General features: G+C 40.1%; 2 protein-coding genes across 8 annotated transcripts in view; one reads left to right on the top strand and one right to left on the bottom strand.

Annotated features, from left to right (window-relative positions):
* Window positions 1-52: 52 nt before the first annotated feature.
* On the bottom strand, window positions 53-19,746 carry sh2d3a (SH2 domain containing 3A). The gene is made up of 20 exons (XM_067585208.1): window positions 19,628-19,746; window positions 19,329-19,420; window positions 19,097-19,214; window positions 16,739-16,768; window positions 16,569-16,627; window positions 13,476-13,630; window positions 8,225-8,264; window positions 7,964-8,080; window positions 7,710-7,853; window positions 7,175-7,464; window positions 6,965-7,050; window positions 6,328-6,447; window positions 4,448-4,605; window positions 4,127-4,327; window positions 2,809-2,970; window positions 2,578-2,693; window positions 1,900-2,071; window positions 1,681-1,792; window positions 929-1,114; window positions 53-773 (listed from the first exon to the last, which is right to left on the bottom strand). The coding sequence occupies exons 2-20, from the start codon at window positions 19,416-19,418 to the stop codon at window positions 580-582; spliced, it is 2,550 nt and encodes an 849-aa protein (XP_067441309.1). The 5' UTR covers window positions 19,419-19,420; window positions 19,628-19,746; the 3' UTR covers window positions 53-579.
* The window catches only part of LOC137180036 (proto-oncogene vav-like), a 38,023-nt gene continuing 29,445 nt past the window's right edge, over window positions 11,569-20,146 (top strand). For 4 of the 7 annotated variants that reach the window (XM_067585203.1, XM_067585205.1, XM_067585201.1 and 1 more), the window contains exon 1: window positions 11,570-11,816. The gene's annotated coding sequence lies outside the window, so the exon portion shown is untranslated. Of the gene's footprint in view, window positions 11,817-20,146 lie in introns of all 7 variants that reach the window. The other 3 variants (XM_067585207.1, XM_067585206.1, XM_067585204.1) reach the window with 2 other exon arrangements.

Below are 20,146 nucleotides of genomic sequence, written 5' to 3'. Positions count from 1 at the left end.
TGTTTCTTGGCAGTATTATTTAGTACTTAACACACAAAAACCTCCAACCAGATAAGAAAAACATTCATTTATTGCATTAGAAACACTTATGAAAATGAAAATCACAATATCCAGTGTGGTCCCTTACAGCAACAGTTCATGTACAAGGAGTCAATATTCATGCTGCTTCTCTGGAGTCTCAAGTGTCAAAGAAAATGGTGTCAATCAATAAAACTGCATCTGAGTATCACAGATGCACATTTAGGGAGGTAAGGAGATGCTAGTTTTTGAGTAAACAATTTCTGATTTCCTAAAAAAGGAAAATGAATTCAACACTGCCCTTTTCACAGCGAAAGGACACATTCCAGACATAATTCCAATTTTTACAAGTTGTTACTTGACAACAGTCACTCATATCTCAGCAAGTAAAGGAGAAAAATAACATCTCACTCTTAAGTCTGTGTGTTCTCAAGTGGGAGATCTCTGCCTTGGCAACTGCAACACGCCAAAGCTAAACTAAAAACATCTTTGCTTTTTATTTTTCCTCTAGTAATGAAAGTGCTGATTTCACCTTTCACTTAGTGAAACGGGCCCTGAGGCTCAGGTTAGAGGCTCAGGTTGTTGTGGGGTGATCTCCACAGGTTCCAGTTTATCTGAGAGGACACAAAGAATATTGTCAAATTTTTCGTAGCGCTCCTCTCTGTCAGCCTCTGCCCCCGACTGACCCCACAACAGCCGCAGGGCGAACTCTGTCCGGAAAGCCTCCAGCAGCTCAGGGATTGGCTCCCAGCCTCCTGGTGGAGCAGTGAGACGAACATTTGATCAGAACAGATACTATAAATTAATGATGGAATATCACTATGTACAATGCGAGTGTTTACTCCACCTTACAATGTCTGTAGGTGTGTGTATGAAAAGCGAGGACATTACTGTACATGCATGTATGTACCTGTGAGTAGGGTGTGTGCGTGCTCCTGATAATTTTGGGCATGCAACGCGGCACTGCGAGCTGATTGGAGGACGTCGTAGAGGAGCTCACATCCTCGCTCGCTGTTCTCAACGGGGTCCTCACCCTCCATAACCATCAGCAGAGGAACTAGGTGCGGCATGGCTATAGGACCCTCAACTACAGAATCTACACACAAACATATAAACACAGAGCACACATCAGACTTAATACGATACATTCACCACTTTAAATGGGTCAGTGTTATTTATACAGAACTTATTTTAATCTGTTTGGAGTAACCTTTGTTTTTTCCTAGATGTTTACTCAATTTATAAATTATCATTTTGATTCATTTAAGTCATCTTTTAAGCAAAATTGCCAAAAATTCACTGATTTCAACCTCTCAAAGGTGAATATTTGCTGGTTTTCTTCGACCTCTGTGATAGTAAATTGAAGATCTTTGAGTTTTGGATTGTTGGTCAAACAAAACAGTTTAAAGACATCTGTAGGAAATTGGCATTGGTGTTATATAAAGCAATAGTTTAAGCTTACATACTATATAAATATAAGTCAAAATGTTAACTCTGTAAATTGCAAATCCAGCAGAAAGCCCAATTCTCTTTTAAATATGACGAAACTTCTGAAATCGATTTCCTCTGTGTCTGTTTCCTCACTCTTGTTTTACATTTGAACCAAACTGACTGCACCTCCCATCAGTCACTCTATATTTCACCTCTTTCTCCAACACTCACCGTCTCCCTCGTTCAGCGACTTCATGAAGGGTTTGAGTTTCTTCTCGAATAAAACGGCACTCTCCGTGTGGTTCCTCCTCAGCGCTCGCCACGTCATCTCCAGTCGCATTATCTGCACACGCGCAAGTACAAACATGTCGAGTGTTGGAAAACTTCAACGAGTTTCTACTTTGCATAATTTTGTATACAGCGACCATATGTTTGTGATAATTACACCACCTGAGGCATCTCCAGAGCCTTCATCACAGCTGAAAAGGAGTAGAAGTTGTGCGCATGTTCTTTCAGGGCCTGAGCCAATAATATTAATTTATGTAAAACAGTTGCTCTCTGGCTCACAGTCCCTGTGCAGCCCAGGATGTCCACCGCCACTCCCAGTGCTATTAGATGATGCCTAAAAAAAATGAAAGATTAGATGGTCAGGGGCGTGTGTGTCAGTGGGCAGAACTGAATAAGAAAGTCAGTGAGGGAGGGATTTCTCATTTCTCTTTAGCAGCATCTAGCTACGCAGATAGTTTTGATTTTATTTGACCAGCTTTTTTGATATATGTCATTTATTTTCTTATTTCTGTAACCATCTGAGAGTTGAAAAATTGCTTTTAATTACTTTAAAGTATTATCACAGTAACAGGGACACTAATTCTGGAAAAAAGATTTCACTGTCTAATCAATTTTCTAATGCTTTCAGCAACACAAACTAAATTCCATTCACCTCCATTGTATTGTGCCGATGTCAGAAATCAGGGATTGACATCTTAAAACCTGGACAAATTAAACTAAAAGGTATCTACATGCCACAAGTGATAAGTGAGTTTCTTTGTAATTTGGGTGAACCAACCCTTTAATATATCTATTAAGCCATCCATCCCATGGCAAATCAAGTGTGTTAGCTCTATGTACCTCTCTAACAGGTCCTGTCGTAACTGGTGTCCGTGTGGCAGAGTGACAAGCTCCAGCCCTGATCCGACTCCCATAATCCTCTTCTGCTCATCAGTCACCCCGACGATGCGTGCAACCTGCAGTAACACAATAATGACTAATCAATGGCCAGTCAGGCTTAAGACTCAGTGAGCGTTTAAGCTACTCTCGATTGGGAATTTGGTTTGTTGTGTTAGGCGGTTGTGCGGATACCTGGCAGTCAACACTGAGCATGTGCAGAGCGGTGGTGTTGGCGTCTGAGCGGTTGAAGATCTCTTTTAGTGACAGCAGGACGCTGGGCTCCAGAGGTCGGTTGTTCTCCGGCAAGAGCAGCGACTCAAACTGATCCAACTGGAAACATGACCCTGACTCCATCTGTGATTGTGTAAGAAGAAGGATATTACAAAATTAGTACACAACTGTCTCTCTGCTATTACAGAGGTGTGCTACATTCAACTTATTCACAGAGTTGTTAATCACTGAGCCACTGAGTTTATTCTGAGGCTGTTAGTTCTAAATGATACACAGCTGTTACACATACGGTATCACTCTGACGCCTGGTGGCTAAAGAGAGTCAGTCATTCAGATAAATAGATTCTATCAAGACTGTGTCGGCTTAAACAAAAGTCAGACTCCATTAAGACTGGACCTCAGGAACAAGGTGGATGTGTGGCTCAGATGGTTCGCTACACACATTTCCCACATTTCTATTCTCATTATTTTTTCTTAATAACAATTTTATATCTATCTTTTTATTTTATGCTAATCTCTCTTACATAGTTAATTTCTGTTAAAATGATATTAAAAATCTATTACGGACTCATGAGTTGTGTCATCCGTCAGTGAACATCAAGTCTGCAATTATATTTGTCAATGCTACACTATTAATCCATGGTAATACAACATGTAAAATTGATTAAACTTCCAATTAATTTCTTAGTCAAATCAATTAATTCAGATTATAAAATAGTGGAAAATGTCCATCACAATTTCCCAGAGCCCAAGGTGGCATCTTAAGTGCTTCTTTTGTCCAGCTAGGACCCAAAGACATTCAATTTACTATCATAGAGGACTCAGAAAACCAGGAAAAGTCATATTTGAGAGGCTGAAACTGCAACATTTTCGGTTGAAAAATAATGACTTGTTGTGGATTGATTTTCTGTCATGTCCACTGAGCGTTTCAGCTGTACATGGTGATGCAGTTCAATTGCTTTACCCTGCTACAACATGCAACTTTGACAAAACTGAATTCAGACTGTGTTGTTCTGTGATGGATTTCTCAGCTCCAACAGTTCTCAAGAGTCTGTTTTATATTATAAGGAAATGAATGGAAACCAATGGCGTCCTGTAATGGTGGGAAAATAACATTTGAAAAGCTAAAACAGTTCGGCATGCATTTGAAAACTAATCTGAACAGCAAAAATGTACTGGTTTGTACTGTAATTACAGAGCTAACACACCGGTACTAATTACTAGAACATAAGCAAAAGTATCAACTATAAACTGTAAATTAAATATGACTAATACAGACATGTGGACGTTCAAAATGCCAGTCCTCCACTTCCTCTGCTGCCTGTTCCTGGAGCTCTTTGTCAAACGGCAGATGTGATGATGCCTCGTTCTTCTCTGCCTCCAGGAAGCCAAAGGAAGTCTCTGTGAGGCGGGCACGACTCTGCCATTTCTCCTCCGCACGCAGACGGTCCACGTGACCCCTCCGCCGCGAATGTGGCACCTGAATATGACAGCAAGCGGATATAAAATGTTCATGGAGGATTTACAGTAGAAGAGAGATATGAGAATGAAAAAGCTTTGATCAACTGAGCTGTGAGATGATTTGTAGAATTTTTTTTACCTGGATGACCAGCTCATCGTAGAAAGAAGAAGGATCAACATGCTGGTTTGTTGGTGGAGGAGACGTGGCGTTGGGGAAGACAGTAGAGACTCGGAGAGGTTTAGGAGGAGCTCTGGGGTGCAGCTGCCCATCTGAACCTCGCAAAGTCACACCACCACCTACATGGACGGAGAGATAGGTTATGTGTGTATCATACATCAGAAGAGGGTGGGTGTATGTTATTGTCTTTACATTTGGATTAGTCGCTGCTTCAACACATGCACCCTTAAACTGCCCACTCATGTTGAGACAAAAATGGTTTAACTCGAGTCTAAGAAAGGTTCAAGTGGCGACGTCATCTGCTTACAAAGCTAGGTACCCGTTTCTGTCACAATTCAAACAATAATCACAACTAGCAATCACAACTTCCACGTAGACTGGAAATTATGTCAATGGGACGGATGCATCACTCGCTACTGATTGGATCATTATTAAACGGGCTTCATATTTTTAACACATTGTTCATTGTGTCACTCTGAACAAATTTTAGGAATGTGTGTACATGAAATCTGATCATGCCTGCTATGCGAGTGTTACTGAGAGTTTTCTCTGTTTTTATTTATTTATTTATTTTTTTATTATTAATTAAAAATGACCTATTATGCTCATTTCCAGCTCTATATATTGTTATTCTGGGACTCCAATGGAGTAGCTTTGCATGATTCACAACTCAAAAAACTCCTTCTTTATCTTATACTGGCCCTTTATGCAGCCCCTCAGTTCACTCTCTGTCTCAAACAGGCAGTTTTAGCTCCTGTCTCTTTAAGACTCCCTTCCCGATGAGCCCACTCTGTTCTGATTAGCCAGCTTTCTGGAAGCCTTCCAAGGGACAGCCATATCAGGGTCATGTCCATTTACCGCCAATGAAAACCCAACATTTCCTGCTTTACTGCTTCAAATGAAAAGCTTTTAAATTACTAAATAAACATGAGGCTTTTTTGTGTGGAGAATTTACAGGAAATGAAACATGTTCATCACCAAATTAGCGGTGCTAAAAACCGGTTGACACAACAAGATATGGATATATTTGGAGCTATTTGTTCAGCGGATCAGTTAGAAATAATGCAGGGAGGAATAGTACAAGCAGAAACGGCCACAGTGATGACGATGTTTGATGAAGACCTGCAGACGACCGGCACACCTCCAACAGGTAAACTACTTATTTTACTTTGCACCGCTGTTTAATGGAAAAACACTCACAGCGTGCCAGCTCAACTTGAGTCAGCTCGACTTGGCATGACTACCCCCCAAAACAATGGAAAAATGCCATAAAGTTGGTGGACCGGAGCGGTGAACTTGCACATCATGCGTAGAGAAGATGACCATATAAACTATGGAAACCGAGTGTTCAGTGCAGTCTGAGGCACCGTGCTTTTTGCTCACAGTGATTACTTCTACATACGTTTACTTCATGATATGACACCAGCCACTTTTAATATGACCATCCAACATTGTAACATTATATATATACTGTATATGACTGAAAATAAGGAAAAGCATAATAGGTCCCCTTTAGATAACCACCAAATAAAATTTCAGTTTGCTCTTTTTTAACGAGTTGTGTTGGGTGGGATGATAAATATAGAAGTTATGCAAGGAACCAAAACAGGTAAGTGTACCCGTGAACTCACTGCATCTTGTAAAAGAGATATTGTTATTTAATGTTCCATTATGTAAACTGTTCTAGTGTCAAAGAGACAATTAACTCAGCGTACAGGATACAGTTTCTGACAAATGTTTTTCAAATGTATTAATTTCTGCCTAAACTGTCACAACAGAGTAGTTCATTTAAAAAAAATATCTTAACATATATAAAAGTATTACAGATGTGTGTATGTTACCTGGATGGGAGGGACGTGTGTGTCTTGGTCGTGGGCTCAGCAGGGGTTCGCTACCTGTGCGAAACACAGGGGAGATGGGGGCGGGGCCAGTGTCCTCTGACTGAGTGTTCGGTGGAACACCTGGATGAGGAAGAGTAACATCAGGAAATTAAAAAAAAATAAACAAGGATTTTATGCTTTTCTAAATTATTTTACAGTCTTCTAATGATGGTTTTCTCTACACTCTCATACCTTCTCAAATAACTTATGGAATTACAATATTGTCTGACCAATCAGCAGACGAGAAGATCCGTCACGTTTCTGCTGCAGTTAAAATATGCACTGGAATCATTTCAGAAGTGAAGCGTCTTTAAATGGTCTGCTCTTCAGCAGTCACATTTCCAATGTCGTATAGAGTTTTGTCAATATTTTTCATGTTTTACAAGCATATTAAAACATGCTGATGTTTAGCAGGTATAATTTAACACGTTCACTCCCTTAATTTAGTGTGTTAGTGGACACTGGCTGGAATGACAACAGATCGTTTATGGCAACCACAACGGAGCCAAAGGATGTGACACAGCCGCATCCATTTGACATCGAGAGTAACTGTTGACGGCCACATGTATGTATGGGTTGTGTGTTTATGTTAACGTACCAGTGCGTAGGTTGCTGTCAGATTGCGCAGACTGAAGTGAAGGCCTACGGCCCACATTCTCCAAGTTAGCAGGCTGACTTCCACTCCTGCCACACATAAAATAAAGTTTGTGAGCATATTTATTTGTATTTGTTTGACCACATACAACATGTTTCAGCACTATACTATGTGTACGTGCACTACACTACACTTCAACATACTTCCTCCCACCTTAGTAGTGGACTGATGGCCTGCAGCGTGTCGTTGTGTGGAGAGCTGCAACTGAGTCTTTTGCTGCGCTCAGTGTATGATTTTCCCTCTGCGCCTCTACTGCTGCTGCCTTTGCACTCTGCATGCCGCTCACTGATGACCCGCAGAGGAAGGGTCCGTGTGATTGGGTGAAAAATCACAGCACCTGAGGCCTGGGAGATAGGCCGGCGCCCGCCCACATGAAATCGGATGAGAGCAGGAACATTGTCAAAGCGATCCTCCTCAAACTGGAACAGCTCCCGGGAGTATCCCTGTCACACAGACATAGATACACACATAATATTTTAAGAGCAGATTAATTGTTTGTTTTGCCAGACCAACAGTACAAAAGTCAAAGAGATTCAATTTTCAATTATATAAAACAAAGATAATCAAATCCTCACATTTAAAAAGGGGTAGCCAGCAAATGTTTGGTATTTTCTCTTACTAAATTATTTAAACTATTAATCAGCTATCCACCACTTCCCACACATGGACACACAAAACACAGACACACCTTTTTGGGACGCAGGACCACTCGTATGATCTTAAAGTGCATCGGCTCGTTTTTCCAAAAGCAGCTCAAAACATAGTCATTGGGAGCGGAGCTTGAGTCTCGGACCAAGAAGTCTCCATCCCTCTCAAACAGAGACTCTGCTGCCTGGAGATAAATCAGCAGGTTAACTTGGTCAGCTGGTGGTGGGAAGTTTGCGAGTGTTTTTTACAGTGTGAATAGTAATGAAAGCAAACAAAATATGGTTCATTGAGCACCTCTCGGCTAAGCGGCCCATGGTACCACGCGTGGCTCCTCAGGTCATCAGTACTGAGCTTCAACTCCTCCTCCAGCTCCTTCTTCAATGAGTCCATCTCTCTCCGACCACCAAACACCTAAAGCACACACACAGCAGCAGCCCACAGTGTTAATCTGAATGTTTTCTGTCTCTTTACATAAACAAGGGTGTGAAGGAAAATATGTGTGAAAAAAAGAGGCAGCTAAAGCGAGACAGACAGGCGGTTTACTTAACCTCTTACCTTCAGCTGGCTGAGGTATGCGCTGACACTCCTCCTTTTGCTGAAAAACAAGAAAGGATAGGTGATTTGGAGCTACAAAACTGAACCCCAGGGAGCCACAGATGATGGTGCCATGTTTTTCCTCTGAGCGCGAACAGGACAAGGATGGAAGGCCACTGCCAAGGTCTGGGTCTGTCATTAACAGCAGACAAAGTGACGGACTTTTAATAGCCTGGCTCTTTTTCCTCCTTCCTTCCTCCCTCAGCTTCCACCTTCCTGCCTCCGTAAAGCACATCGCTCACTGATGAGCTGCTCAGGGAATGCAAAACAAGGCTGAACTAACTAACTCCCAGCCATCATACGCACCGCTACTACCTATTCTAGTAAATCTAAATGTGTGCCTGTCTCTCTCTGTGTGAACATGCATAAATAATGTGGAACAAATTGTGTGTTCAGGGATGGGTGGAGGGTTGCTTGTTCACCCTGCCATGACCTTGGATGGCTATCAAACATGAGGCACTTTAATACTTCTCTGTACACCCAGAAGCCAATTCATTACATAAACATAGTAATTCAGTATAATACAAGACCCTTGTAACAAATCCTAAAGGTTATAGTGTTTGTTTTTGTTTTGTTGATTCAGGTATTCAATTTTATGGGCTTTTGGAGGTTTGTGGCGTGTGTGGTGTATCATGTTAAAATAAATCCCTTCTCTCCACTTGCAAATCCGCCTCATTGAAGTCATGAGTCAATGCCCGCCCCCCCCTCCCCCCCAATCTCAGACACACAAACAGTTCATCAAGGAAACTCCTCTAGAAATCAACAGCTGCCTATAAAGTAAAAAAGCAACTAAATAAACTCACACTAAAATCACCGTCAGAACTTTGTCTCTATTTTCCATAACAATTAGTACCAAATTACAAAGTTTTTGTCAGGAAACCTTCAAGGAAATTACAGCCTAAAATAATTCTTTAGCATTTTACTTCTCAACATGCTGTAACTGTCCAGAAGCTGTTTTAAAGCCCTCTCTATGCTGCCAGACAGTAATAAAATACTAGAGGAGAAATACAGAATCATTTTTTTTTATTTCTTTGTCCTCAAATTTTAAGACTAAAACTACTGGAATCAGCCTAAAAAATGATAATAATGTGCTACTATAAATGTAGAGTCTTCAAAGGCTGTTAAAAAAACCCCAAAAACTACCAGACAAAAAACAAAAACAAAGACGTGACCTCAGTGTCCTCAATGGTAGTTAGTACCGAGCTCACAGCCTCCTTCCTTTTACACCAGCTTCCTCTCTCCTCCATAAAAGGACCAAACACCCAGTCTGAGGTGACCCGGCCTTCTCAACAGACACTGCCTCCCTCTGCATCTCCCTCCCAAAAAACATTTGTGACAGCTCCAATATTACTATGTTTAAAAAGTCTCTAAAAACTCAATTTCTTAAAACTACTTTTAATGTCTAAGGGCTGCAACTAATGACTGTTTCATTATTAATTCATCTTCTAATTATTTTCTCAATCAACCAATTAATCATTTCATGTTTAAAACCCCATCGCAATTTCCTAAAGCCCAAGGTTACGTCTTCATATTGCTTGTTTTGTCTGACTAGCAGTCCAAAATCTAAAAAGATCACATAAGACTAAAAAAAAACCCCAAAAAACAGCAAATCCTCACAACTGAGGAGCTGGAACTAGGTTGTGTTTGGCATTTCTTTCCTTAAAAATAACTTAAAGAATTAATCAGTTATAAAAAATAGTTAAGCCAATTTATTTTCTGTTCATCGACTAATCCTTTCTAGGGCTGTAACTAACAATTATTTTCATTATCAAATAATCTGTTGATTATTTTCTCAATTATTCGATAAGTTGTATGGTCTGTAAAATATCAGAAAATGGTGAAAAGTGTCAATCATTATTTCCCAGAGCCAAAGATGAGGTCCTCTAATGTCTTGTTTTGTCCCGGGCCAACAGTCCACAATTCAAAAGACATTTAGTTTACTATCATAGAAGACGAAAGAAACCCGAAAATCTTCACAATTGAGAAGCTGGTATCAAAGAATTTGGATATTGTGGTCTTAAAGAAAGATTACAAACTACTAATTGAATATCAAAATAGTTGGCAATTAATTTAATAGTTGGCAATTAATTGATTAATTGACTAATCCTTTGAGCTGTAATAAAAAAATCTAGTACTGTATTATGTTGTGTATAGTTTTCTGGATTGTTTTTTATTGATCTTGTCATGTTAAGTGTAACTGAGTAAAGCTTTCTATAAATAAAATGTATTATCATTATTGTTATTATTATTATTAAGTGTATTGCATTATACTTCTAATATTTCATCTACCCTAATTGATCTAAAAATAATAGACGTAATATTAGAAACAGCTCTCAGTATAATACAACACCTCTCTTAAACATTTTAAACAAAAAAAGAACATATAAGCATGAAGGTATGATTTACTGCAGGGCTGTTGTATTAGGTCTCAAACAATCAATTAATCTTTCGGTCTATTAAATGTCAAAAAAAATAGTGAAAAATGCCTATCAAGATACCCTACAGCCAAAGGTTTTGATGATTTACTGCAGGGCTGTTGTATTAGGTTTAGCTATGTATAATTAATAAAGAGGCAACTGTTGTAGCTGTGGGTTCACAATTAAACGACCCGCGGCAACATTCACATTGACAGATAATTGACAGACACTCACATAAACACACAGATCTAGAGATAATATGAAGGCAAGAGGGAGAAACATCCTGTTTTAGGGGCGTTGGTCCGGGCAGCTCACCAGAAACACCTGTGCAATACATTGTGAAACGTAACATGACAACATATACTGGGGTTGTAAACCTCTTTTTATTAAGCTTCACCGACCAAGTTGCATTCCTCAGTGTATTGTAATCAACATAGACTTAAAAGCTAATAGATACTGTAGTCTAATGACTTTACTTTAGTATGTTTGTGAGTCAAAACCTGCTGGTACTCCTAAATTGTGCAACAGGTATTTTAGCTGGCAAGGCTACAGGTAAGTTAGCTTGAAGTCAACAAGGTAACTGTTAACCGTCGCTTTTTGTCGACTTAAAGAAAAAGAAAAAGACAACTGCTTGACATGTCGTAACATATATCTAGCGTTATTTGCGATAAATGTTCAGAAAGCCTTACACTGAAAAGTAAACTCGCCGTCAAAAACTTTCCAAACATCGATAACATCTCGAAGTTAATTGACGAAGTTGACCGTTATTAAAAAAAAAAGAGAGACATAGCGGCCAACTGTCCTACCTGTCAATCCTGTTCACAGCTCACTCGTCTCGGACATGTTTTACAGTTTATAATCCAAACGTACGCCACCAAATAACAGCTGGGAGGTAAAAATCCCTTTCCTACCAGCCCCCTCCTCCTTCTCCTCCTCACTCCCTCCGCCCCCTCGTCTCCTGCGATGTTTCGGACGAGTTCCCACAGGTTCCCCGAGCCCTCCTTCCTTCTCCCCGCCCCGGGCCCCGGTGCTGAAACACCGCTATCTGCCTGACATTCCTCGGATACCGACACCAGCCGAGCTGACACATCACCTGGCTACAGTCAGGATAACATGGCAGGTAGCCGTTCAGAGTTGTATGTAAACAGTAAATCCTTCATAAAGCTTCGATTCTGTCTATTCACACTGTCAGTTTTCAACCAACTGGGTGATTTCCCAACATAAGCTACCCCCAGGTCAAAAAAGATGTTGCCCAGAACCAGTTAGCTTACATGCCATACAAGGAGAATACACACACATCTTGTTAATCATTCTCTAAATAATCAATAGCCTGTTAATTACAGTTTCTCCCTTCAACACCGCCTTAATGAGTTAGTGCCCGTGATTTCAGCGCATTAATATGTATATATATATGGTTGTTTTACCGTCTCGAACGTGTGTGAGCCAATCAGAGCGGAGTGCCGGAACTATCTACTTCATTGAGTCCCACATGTTTGTTTTACGACCTCTGAGGTTTTTTAGCATTCAGCACTTTATGAGTGGTGAGCAGAGATGTGCCTGAACTTGACAGCGTCAGTTTACATACTGACACTACCTGTCAGTTGTTACATTTAAAGAAAAGGATGCAGCTTTTACAACTAGAAGAGGAATAAAAGGTTCTCCTAAATTACAAAAAATATATAGTAGGCCTATTTTTTCATACTTATTATTGTATATAGCCATTTAGATAATTTTGGTTTAATGTGCAATGAAAAATAACATGTAAAAACTTAAACAGCATGAATGGACTACCAAACAGGCTTACCAGGCACAAGTCTGGGGCCCAAGGGGTCACGTGGCCCCAAAACCAGAGCCTGTTCGGGAGTCCATTGTGCTGCCAACAGATGTTGCTGTTGACTAGTATTAACATTGCTAGTCGGTGAGTCAAAGAGCTCAGTCAAAACTATGGACGTCCTTATCATGTTTAATGCTCCTGATCCTGATGTGAGTTTAATCTTGAGTATTTGTCAAAGGATCAATTTTCTTTTTATGCATTTTCATGCATTCTTCTTCCTTGTCATACCCCAGCTCCTACATTACCCACAATCCAGCAGAGATTTGGGTGTTTTATATGCAGGTTGTGGCTAATGTAGAGCCAAAGAAGGCTTCATACAACTTTTTTCACATATGCTGTAGTACTCCCCAACACCTGGAAACACACTTCAATGTGTAAAGTTGGAACATCAAAAATCAAATTCCATTTGCTCATATTATACCACTAGGACTAGAATGAAAAATACTGTATGTCTATTAGTAATTTGAGTAAACTTTAAAGATACAAGTGAGCTGGCGATGAACCTAAATTCCCAGAAAGGCCTGGACTTCAAGATTAACGACTTAAACAAACACATACACACACACACAAGTCCTCAACCTCTCACGGGGGTGGGAAGTGTGATCAAAACATAAAAGTCCCAAGGAGTGTTGTTTATTATGTGAGTCACCAAAACTTGCTGTCCTCCTGGTAGGCGAGGGTTCAAATTAAGGCCATAATGTTGTTCCATATCCAACAAGGCTTTTCTCTCACGTTGTCAGTTCAACCATTTTTGAGTACACCTGCTTCACTTTACAAACTCTGGCATAGATTTTATGAGGTACTGGTTAATCATTAGCCCAACATGAGTAACTGACTTGGAGAAAGTGTATATCTCGGTCACACTCACACACACGCTCGAATCACTATTACTCTCTATCACACACACACACACACACACACACACACACACACACACAACACCCATTGGGGGTCTGCCTACCTGCGCTTGCTCTCCTGGCGGTCTGTCTCACTGGTGGTGTGGTCCTCGTTCAGGGGGCGGAGCTGCGAGCAGGACACAGACAGGCGGTGTTTTTTATCAGCGCGCTGGAGGCGGGGCAGAACACTCTGACGAAACAAATCCCTCCCTGGCTTCACCTGTAGGAAATGGGAGACACCCATAAAGTGCGGCTCCTGGGCCCAGTTGTTAAAAAAGTTCAATCTCGATTAGAATTATCGTTAGATTTGGAAATCCTATGTTTTGCTCTCTAGGATCGGGTAATCCATCTTACTTTTGTGCTGGTTTTTCAAAGTAACATTGGATTGGATCACCCTGATCCAGATATAGATGTTTCAAGATTACCAAAATGGGACTATGTATGACAATGTGGGCTACTAGCTATGTAAAGAACAACAGGTAGAATAGCCAGTGTAGGGTCACTTTAAGTGTTTTTTTTTATTTGAAGAGACAGAAAACAGCACAATAAAACAGTACAAACATCCCCTTTCATTTTCAGTTTCTTTTAAACAGTCAGACACCTCATCCGACCCATACCAAATAAATAAAAAGAGATGAACCTTATTCACAAATACATTGTGGATATTTTGAATATATATATATATATATATATATATTCATATATATATTTGGATATTTTGAACACATGTTTTAAATCATTGAGAGGTTAAATGTCCAATAGAGTTCTTCCTCATTCAGCATTTTGAAACCCTGCTTTTAGGAGGCAGGTTTCAAGTCTGGCTTTGTTGGGTTTGTTGTTTGTCTGTAGTTGGGTAAGAGACGAATCTGTACTTTCAGTTTCTTGTTTAAGAAGTGATTTATAGGCGTCATCTTTGGCAAATAACATTTCCTGCCTCTTTTCTGAGCTCCACTGGCAATAACTACTGGCTCTACCAGTAATGATCCACCTTCCTCCTCAATATAAGGGCTGAGATCCAGAATAAATGTTTCTTCTGCATAAGGAGGAACTGGCTCACTGGCTCCTTTACAGTTGAGGGCTCACCGTCCCCTGCAACACCTCATCTCCAGTAATGTCAAGAACCACATCTGTGTAATCACCTCTCCTAAAGGTCTTGTTGTCTGTTTGGGTGTTTTGTTTTGTTTTTTTGCTTCAGCATGGTCCTTTGTCACATTCAGATTCTTCCATCTAAATTTCACTTGCTCTGTGGTCCTCTTCTTGCCAGACATTCACATTCAGGGTGATTTCAACCCAAGTGTCCTTTCTTTTTCTTAGTCACTCCTTCATCCTTAGTAGAATAGAAACTTCCTATTGAGTCATAATGGCACCTAACACCCTCCAGCAGTGCGTGAGTTTCTGCAACAGTGAAATTAAGTCCTCTTGAGTCCACCTCTTTGGTGTAGTGAACATAGAGTTTATAGGCCTTGTGCTTGACTGATTTCATTGTACACAAGCCAAAGCACATCGACTAATTGATGTTGAGGGGGTGTTTGTTTGAAAAGACGAATTACACAGCCATCTTATTCAGCCTTTCTCAGAGGACTTATAGAGAAGCACTGACATGGCAGGTATTGTCCATCACCACCACCGTTTTGGTAGGAGAGTATACCGTCAAAGGCTGTACTTTGAGCGTACAAAACCACTGGAGCAATACACCACTGAGGAACTGTATGCTCAGTTTCGCTTTGCTGATATTAAGTACACTGCAGACCTTTTCAGGCCAAAACTTCAACGCAGAACCTGAAGGAGTCATAGTCTGTCTGTAGAAGAACAGGGTCTCATTGTTCTGCACTTCTATGTATCTGTGACTTTCTACAAAGTTGTTGGTGACAATATAGGAGTGGACAAATCAACTGTGAGTGATGTGGTGAAAGCTGTGTCAATCGCATTGGCCAGCCTGGTCAGTCAATTTGTTTCATTTCCAAAGGATGACCAGATTGCCCAGACCAAGCGCACGTTTTTTCTCTTGGGGAACATGCCCAATACTACTGGGGTTACCGACTGCACTGATGTGCATTTACAAGCAAGCATGAGAGGGAGTGGGAGTACGTCAACTGAAAGGGGAGGCACAGCATCAACATCCAACATGTGGGCAACGCTGACCTCATTATCACAAACTTCATCGTGAAGTGGACTGGGTCTGTCCGTGGTGCACGTATCCTGAGGGAAAGTGCTCTTTACAGAGAGCTCCAAACCAACCGACCGGATGGCATAATATTAGGAGACAGTGCCTATCAAAATCCGATCATGGCTGATGACCGCGTTTCTTACAGCAAACACACCTGAGCAGGCACGCTTCATCACTGCTCATGTGCAAAACAAGATGTGCAATTGAGCGTTAAAATTGAGTTCTGAAGAGGTGCTTTGCATGCCGTAACTACTTGCAAGTGGAACCACGGGGAGCGTGAAACATAATACTTGCCTGTGTTGTTTTGCACAACATCGCTACCAGAGCCAATGTCCCTCTCTGTAATGATGTTTATGATGCACCTGAGCCTGTTGAAGACCCAGACCAACCTCCAGCAGGACTGACTAATATACAGTGATGAATGAATTATATATATTATTTTTTGATATTGACAGCTGTTTGGGGGATTAATTTATGGGGACAAAATCCTTTTTATTTTACTTTACTGAAAGGATTAATAGGTAGCCTAACGGTTAAACCAATCAGGTGAAAAATATAAATAAATGTATATATACTATGTGATACAAATGTTGTATTATTTGACCAATTTTGTTCATGAAATCCACCCTGAATCACCCTTCTGTTGGGATCAGGATAATCCTGATTTTTTTGAAGCAAAGGTATCCCAATCCTACTAAATCCTAACTACACATACCGCAGGTTTGATCAAGATCAAAATCAAGACTGGATTACGTGATCTAATCCGATTTTAAGAATCCTTTTTTTCCTTTGAAAAACCCATTTTCAAGATTTGATCCACTCTGATAGCCAAAATCCAATCAGATTACTTTGGAACATCTGGTCCCTGAACTGCTGTTTGCATTGCATTATGAAAAAAATGAAAAAAAAAACTCTGGGAGGGGTGCAGGTGGCAAATTTGTTCTGAGGAGCTGTTTTGTGATGCTAATTAGTGCCAACTTCGTGGTCTCACCAGATCCAGAGACGATTCCAGGGAGTACTTTCGGCTCGATCTGCGCTCCACTTGCACACCTGAGAGGACAAAAGGATATTTTTAAGGAATAGTTTGACATTTTAGAAATTACACAAATTAACTTTCTTCTTGAGAGTTAAAAAAAGAGAAGAAGAAGAGAAAATCCATACCACTCTCATGTCTGTCATTCAAATAAGAAGCTGCAACAAATGAGATATAACATGTTAATTAGTGAGTTTTAGAAGTGATGGTATGCAGATTTTATTACCTTTCAACAGAGCCAGGCTAATTGTTTCCCCCTTTTTCCATTCACAAAGCAAATGAGCGCATTTCCCAAAATGTTAAACCATTTTCTTTAGTCAGTATGCATAGACACATATAGTGCAAACTATTGTTTAAAGTCACTCTCCAGTCAAAAAGTTGTTTTTCTTCTTGTTCCTTCACTTGGATGTTTGAGCTTCACTGTACAGAATGATGTATGTGCAGAGTTTGACTCTAGAAGGCTGTTTTCACATTAATCTGCTAAAGGAGGAAAATTCCTCTGTGCTGGTCTTAAATGCGAGTTTAAGGCGTGTACCTACAAGCATCACAAGACAAGACATCACTACTGGTTTGGAGTCAATCGTGGTCCAGTATGCAACTTATACAACTGTGACGTGGAGACCTGAAACCTCTAGTGCACGTACAGAATGTACTTGAGAATTGACTTCTCAGTGAAGTAGGAGACATCTTTTTACCAGCAGTTAAACTTTTAAATGAGCAATATTTACATTTTTGAGGGAGAATGAGGAAATGCATTTTTAAACATATTCTAACTAAGTAATTGAACTTTTTGTGGGCAAAAAACATATCAGAAACACATTTTTATTCAAAGCAGAGTATTTGTGTATGTTGTAAAACAAGTCTGGATTGGACCTTTAACTGTTAAACTCGTGACATCATCATTCATTCAGGCCTTACTCTCTAGTTTTTCCACATTTAACATCTTCAATTTACTGGAAGCATGCTAAGGAGAAACAAGCCGGTAATCACTGACATAAATTAAAGAGAAGGGTTTGACTGGATGAACTGGCTTATACAAAATTGTCACGCTAAGCATGCATGATTTCAACATATACTGCTCTCTGCAAGCTGGAGCGGATGCCTAAAAGATAAGAGTTTATCTTAAGACTTGTTACATAATAGAGGACCACATTTACTTGACCACATATACAACTTGTATGAGCTAATTTCCAATAAGTACTTAAACAGAATCTGCTGTGAGAAAAAATGTTAAACTTGAGAGCACTGAAAACTGATAGTCCACATTTCAACTTGGATGTATATGAGTGTGCGTGTGTGTGTGCACATACAGTGCTGTTGTAAGTGTGTGCACAAGGACAGGCTGCTTCGGTTGAAATGTATTTCATAATAATATAATAACGATATTTTTCCAGTATCAACATGACTGAGTATCAAACCTTGATATTTATTTGGTACCGACCGAAATATGTCTGTATTACTGAGTATGGAAAGCTGGCACTGAATGTCTGTTTAGCTCATTGCTTACTATTAGTTTCTAATTTAAATAAAAAATTGCCAATTTTCAACTCATTTGTTGAGGAAAAGTTCTTATACAGCTGCTGATATTTAAACAATGTGTAGTATTTGAGCACTTTGGCCTCTTTGGCCTTTTGTTACATGAAAAATAAGGTTTTATAGAAAAACATCCTTAGATTTCTCAAATTACGGTATCAAAACATATATTGTTTTGTCATCTCTACCAAAATTCAGTTATCGTATTGGCATTAGTATCAAAAAATTTCAAACAACACCCAGCCCCGGATATCAATATACATCGCAATATTGCAATCATAAGCAAAACCTCACACAAAATAATCAAACTGACAACTGTTTATATCTTAAAAATTAGCTTAAATACCATTGTTTTAGTTTTTAATTTTAACTTGCTCTGAATTCTTATTTTTGGACAAAAGATTTTTGTAGAAAGATACGATACGATACGATACGATACGATACGATACGATACGATACGATACGATACTCATCATGGCTGGATTTACTTCACGGAGTAAAAATGAGCTGCTGGGCCACCATTAACCCCCTGTTTCTCCCACTCTCTGTGCAGTGTTGTATATTATCTGGCCCTGGATTTGCTGTGTGGTAGATTGATTAAATCCATTAATTTAAGACTAAGAAATATATATATGCACAAAACTGAAATATTGAAAGGATTAGAACAATTCTTTTCAAAACAGGCCCCTGAGGATTAGATATCAAAGCATGAAGCCCTTATCTGCTGATATTATGCTTACATGCTACATATTCCCACATATATAGGGCCCCTTGAGACCTGGGGTCCAGTTGTCTGCTTTGAGACAGCCTTGGATGCGATATAATAGAATATGATTCAGCTCAATAAAGGTTGAATTTACACATTTTTTCATGATTTGGACAACAAAGTGAATATTTAATAATCACCCAGTCTTAATGGTCATATCTGTTTGTGTGTGGCTAGTGTGTGTCACCAGAGTGTGGGTCCAGTTTCTGTCGGTGTCTTGAAAGCTGACTGAGGATTGTTTCTCTGTGTGTGGGATCCTCTACCCCTACTTCCTTCAGCTCTCCAGCCGTTACATTCAGCAAACCCTGCAGAGAAACAAAAACAGATAGAACGAGAATGGAATAAGAGAAGTGAAGGATTATGGAGTACCAGTGATAATCAGATTAAAGCACACAGATATATGCTGCTCTTTCATGTACCTCCAGACCATAATATTCACTCTCCAGTGTCTTGGTGTACTGGGGCAGGCCGATCTGTTTCAGCCACCAGGCGATGGAACGATTATTCATGTCTGAACAGCAAAAGCAGAAAAGATACAGATTACATGCCACACGCACACACATGTTTGTACATGTTTCTGTGCAAAAGAGTTTATGAGAAAAGTACAAATGAAATGAGTTGTATGACATCAGCTAACTTCTAGAAATCAGCCAACCAGACACACAAGCAGAGAGCTGTTGCTGTTTGCCTTGCAGCAGCTTCAGTATGTAGCACCTACCTGTTTACAGGATCCACCGAGGCACTCTGAGATTTTACTTCTCTCTTCCTTCTGTGTGATGTTTCTATCTCATAGTGTCTCACTTTTCCCCTGTCTTCTCTTCTCCTTTGCAGCTGTTCTCATCTAAACTCTCATTAAGTCTGTCTGTCTTCTCTTTTTGGTATTAGAGGAAGCCCGCTCCCCCTCAAACCTGCAGGGTCAGTCAGAAAGCCAATCAGATTGTACAGTGGGCACGCAGTACCCTGCACAAGACAGCAAATCACAGTGCAGGAATTAGCATGAGCCCTCAGGAGGCGGAGGGCGCAGGTTGAGGCAGATCCCAGCATGTCATGAGAGAGAGATAGAGTACAAAAAAACAAGGAGGGGGATATGAAAATGTAAGACTGTTAGGCAGCTGTCAACATGTCAAGTCAGAGATAGACATTCATGCACAGTGATGTGTCTGCCAACCTCTCTGTCTGTCTGTCCAGGTATTATGTTATGAGATTAAAGTATCTGCAGGAAAAAGTGCTATGTGTA

The sequence above is a fragment of the Thunnus thynnus genome, chromosome 3 (genome assembly GCF_963924715.1).
Source record: "Thunnus thynnus chromosome 3, fThuThy2.1, whole genome shotgun sequence".
NCBI lineage: Eukaryota > Metazoa > Chordata > Actinopteri > Scombriformes > Scombridae > Thunnus > Thunnus thynnus.
The sequence above is the reverse complement of the archived record's forward strand: the minus strand, read 5'-3'. Positions and strand labels throughout refer to the sequence as shown.

Bases quoted from the DNA above. Each gene is read 5' to 3' on its own strand.
- sh2d3a (XM_067585208.1), bottom strand. From the start codon at position 19,418: ATGAATAATCGTTCCATCGCCTGGTGGCTGAAACAGATCGGCCTGCCC. The intron at 2,694-2,808 runs GTATCCGCACAA...GTGTTACTGCAG, and splicing joins TGCTCAGTGTTGACTGCCAG to GTTGCACGCATCGTCGGGGT. The intron at 774-928 runs GTACATACATGC...CTGCTCCACCAG, and splicing joins CGCACACACCCTACTCACAG to GAGGCTGGGAGCCAATCCCT.